The following is a 1,666-nucleotide window of genomic DNA, read 5'->3' on the forward strand; positions in this document are numbered from 1 at the left end:
AAAAATGATATGACTGTCCTTTCGAACTCGCTGTCGGAAGCTGCAGTTGCAAATTTTAGATTGTACGCTTCTGAAATGATATACATATGTATATACATACAAATGTGTAAAAATTAAAGAATGATAAGACATACTAACGTTTTAGTGCTGTTGTTACACTTAAAGCTCGAACGGGCGTTTTATTATTTGTTCCTTGCCAGCACAATTTTTGGGCTACTTCGTCGGTCATAATTTTCCGCCATGCTTCTTTTAAAAATTTTGATGAATTGCCACAAATTATGCTCAAAAAATCGGCAACCTAGAAAAGTCATATGCATGTTGTAATTACTTTCATGTTTAAATAGTATGCGGTTATACGCTTATTTACAAAACTTACCAAGTCATTAAATTTGTTTTCCGATTTTTCTATTTTGGCCTCAAAGTCTTTAAAATCATTTTCTTCTTTAAACGGTGTTTTCGGCATTATCGGCTTGCGTGTGCTACTCTTGGAATTGCCATTAGCTTTGACTTCTTCGAGAACGCGTTTCAGAAGCTTTTGTGTAATTTCTTGTTCTGTAAATATGAGAAATGTATATAAAATACTGGGGATATACATAAGTACATATTGGTTGATATTAACGATTTAAGGATACATGTTTATGGACTTTTGCAAAAACAACTTATGAATCTGACTTAAGCATTTTCGCTTCCAGCCAAATAAATCGAAACAACTTCTATCTAGTTCAGAAATGCATCGAGAAAATCGCAATACGATGGATTTAGTGATAGCCCTATTATTTAATGAAAAGTCCAACAACGTAAACACTACAATAATTTTACCTTTTAAAACATTTTCTTGAAATTTATCAATTTTTTGGTGTAACTCATCTAAATCCGAAAGATTAAAAATAATATTATTAGATATGTATATCTTTATCAAATAACAAATAAAACTCACCTTTTTTAGATATCAGCTCCTCTGCTAGTATTGCTGACGAACTAAGAAATGTGCTGTTTAAATCCATCTACATGTGAATGAAAGGTATAAATATAAATTTATTACATTCGAAATTATTAAAGACAATGATTTTCTGAGATATTTCATGTACTGAATGCTGAAATTGACAATCAGAAAACTGCAATGTGGCGCAACATTTAATATTAAAATGGGATGATTTTATAGGAATCGTAAAAAAGTCTGTTAAGTTTATAACTTCTCTGGAAATAATTTCAAGAGCACTGTCTTTTTTTGAAAGTCGTTTGAGAATAAATATTTTATTTTGGACGCTGTAAAAATTATCTGGACGTTTAAGGGATAAGTAAAAGAATTCTATATTTATTGACTTCACTGGTCCATTTTCATCTGCTTTTTTATTTGTAATTTTTGCTGCAGAATATTGAGAGGAATATAAACTTTCCTCAACCAAGCGGTTATATATTTGTGCAGCAATGTGATCTTTTTTATTGCATTTTCGTTTGAGTTTCGACAAAAAATTTTCGAATTTGAACGCACTTACAGACTCTAAGCATCCATGGTTCAATGCATCACTATGCAAGTGTGTAAGGCAGTGATAGTTGAATGTTAAAAAAGAATCATCATAAAAATTTGGAACTTTTTTAACAAATTCATTCAAGAGTATTTTTGCGCCCGCATTGTTTTCCTTACAGGACTTTTCATTCAATAATA

At 30.7% G+C, this 1,666-nt stretch overlaps 1 protein-coding gene across 1 annotated transcript; it reads right to left on the reverse strand.

Annotated features, from left to right (window-relative positions):
* Positions 1-14: 14 nt before the first annotated feature.
* LOC118732636 lies at positions 15-1,004 on the reverse strand (the record flags this gene model as incomplete). Its single annotated transcript, XM_036461767.1, has 5 exons — positions 15-70; positions 139-298; positions 377-552; positions 820-867; positions 938-1,004. Coding segments are annotated over 5 exons (507 nt in total), but the record flags the coding sequence as incomplete, so codon positions are not given.
* Between the last annotated feature and the right edge of the window lie 662 nt (positions 1,005-1,666).

This window comes from Rhagoletis pomonella, unplaced genomic scaffold (genome assembly GCF_013731165.1).
Source record: "Rhagoletis pomonella isolate Grant_MI unplaced genomic scaffold, Rhpom_1.0 Rhpom_scaffold_23654, whole genome shotgun sequence".
Taxonomy (NCBI): Eukaryota; Metazoa; Arthropoda; class Insecta; order Diptera; family Tephritidae; genus Rhagoletis; species Rhagoletis pomonella.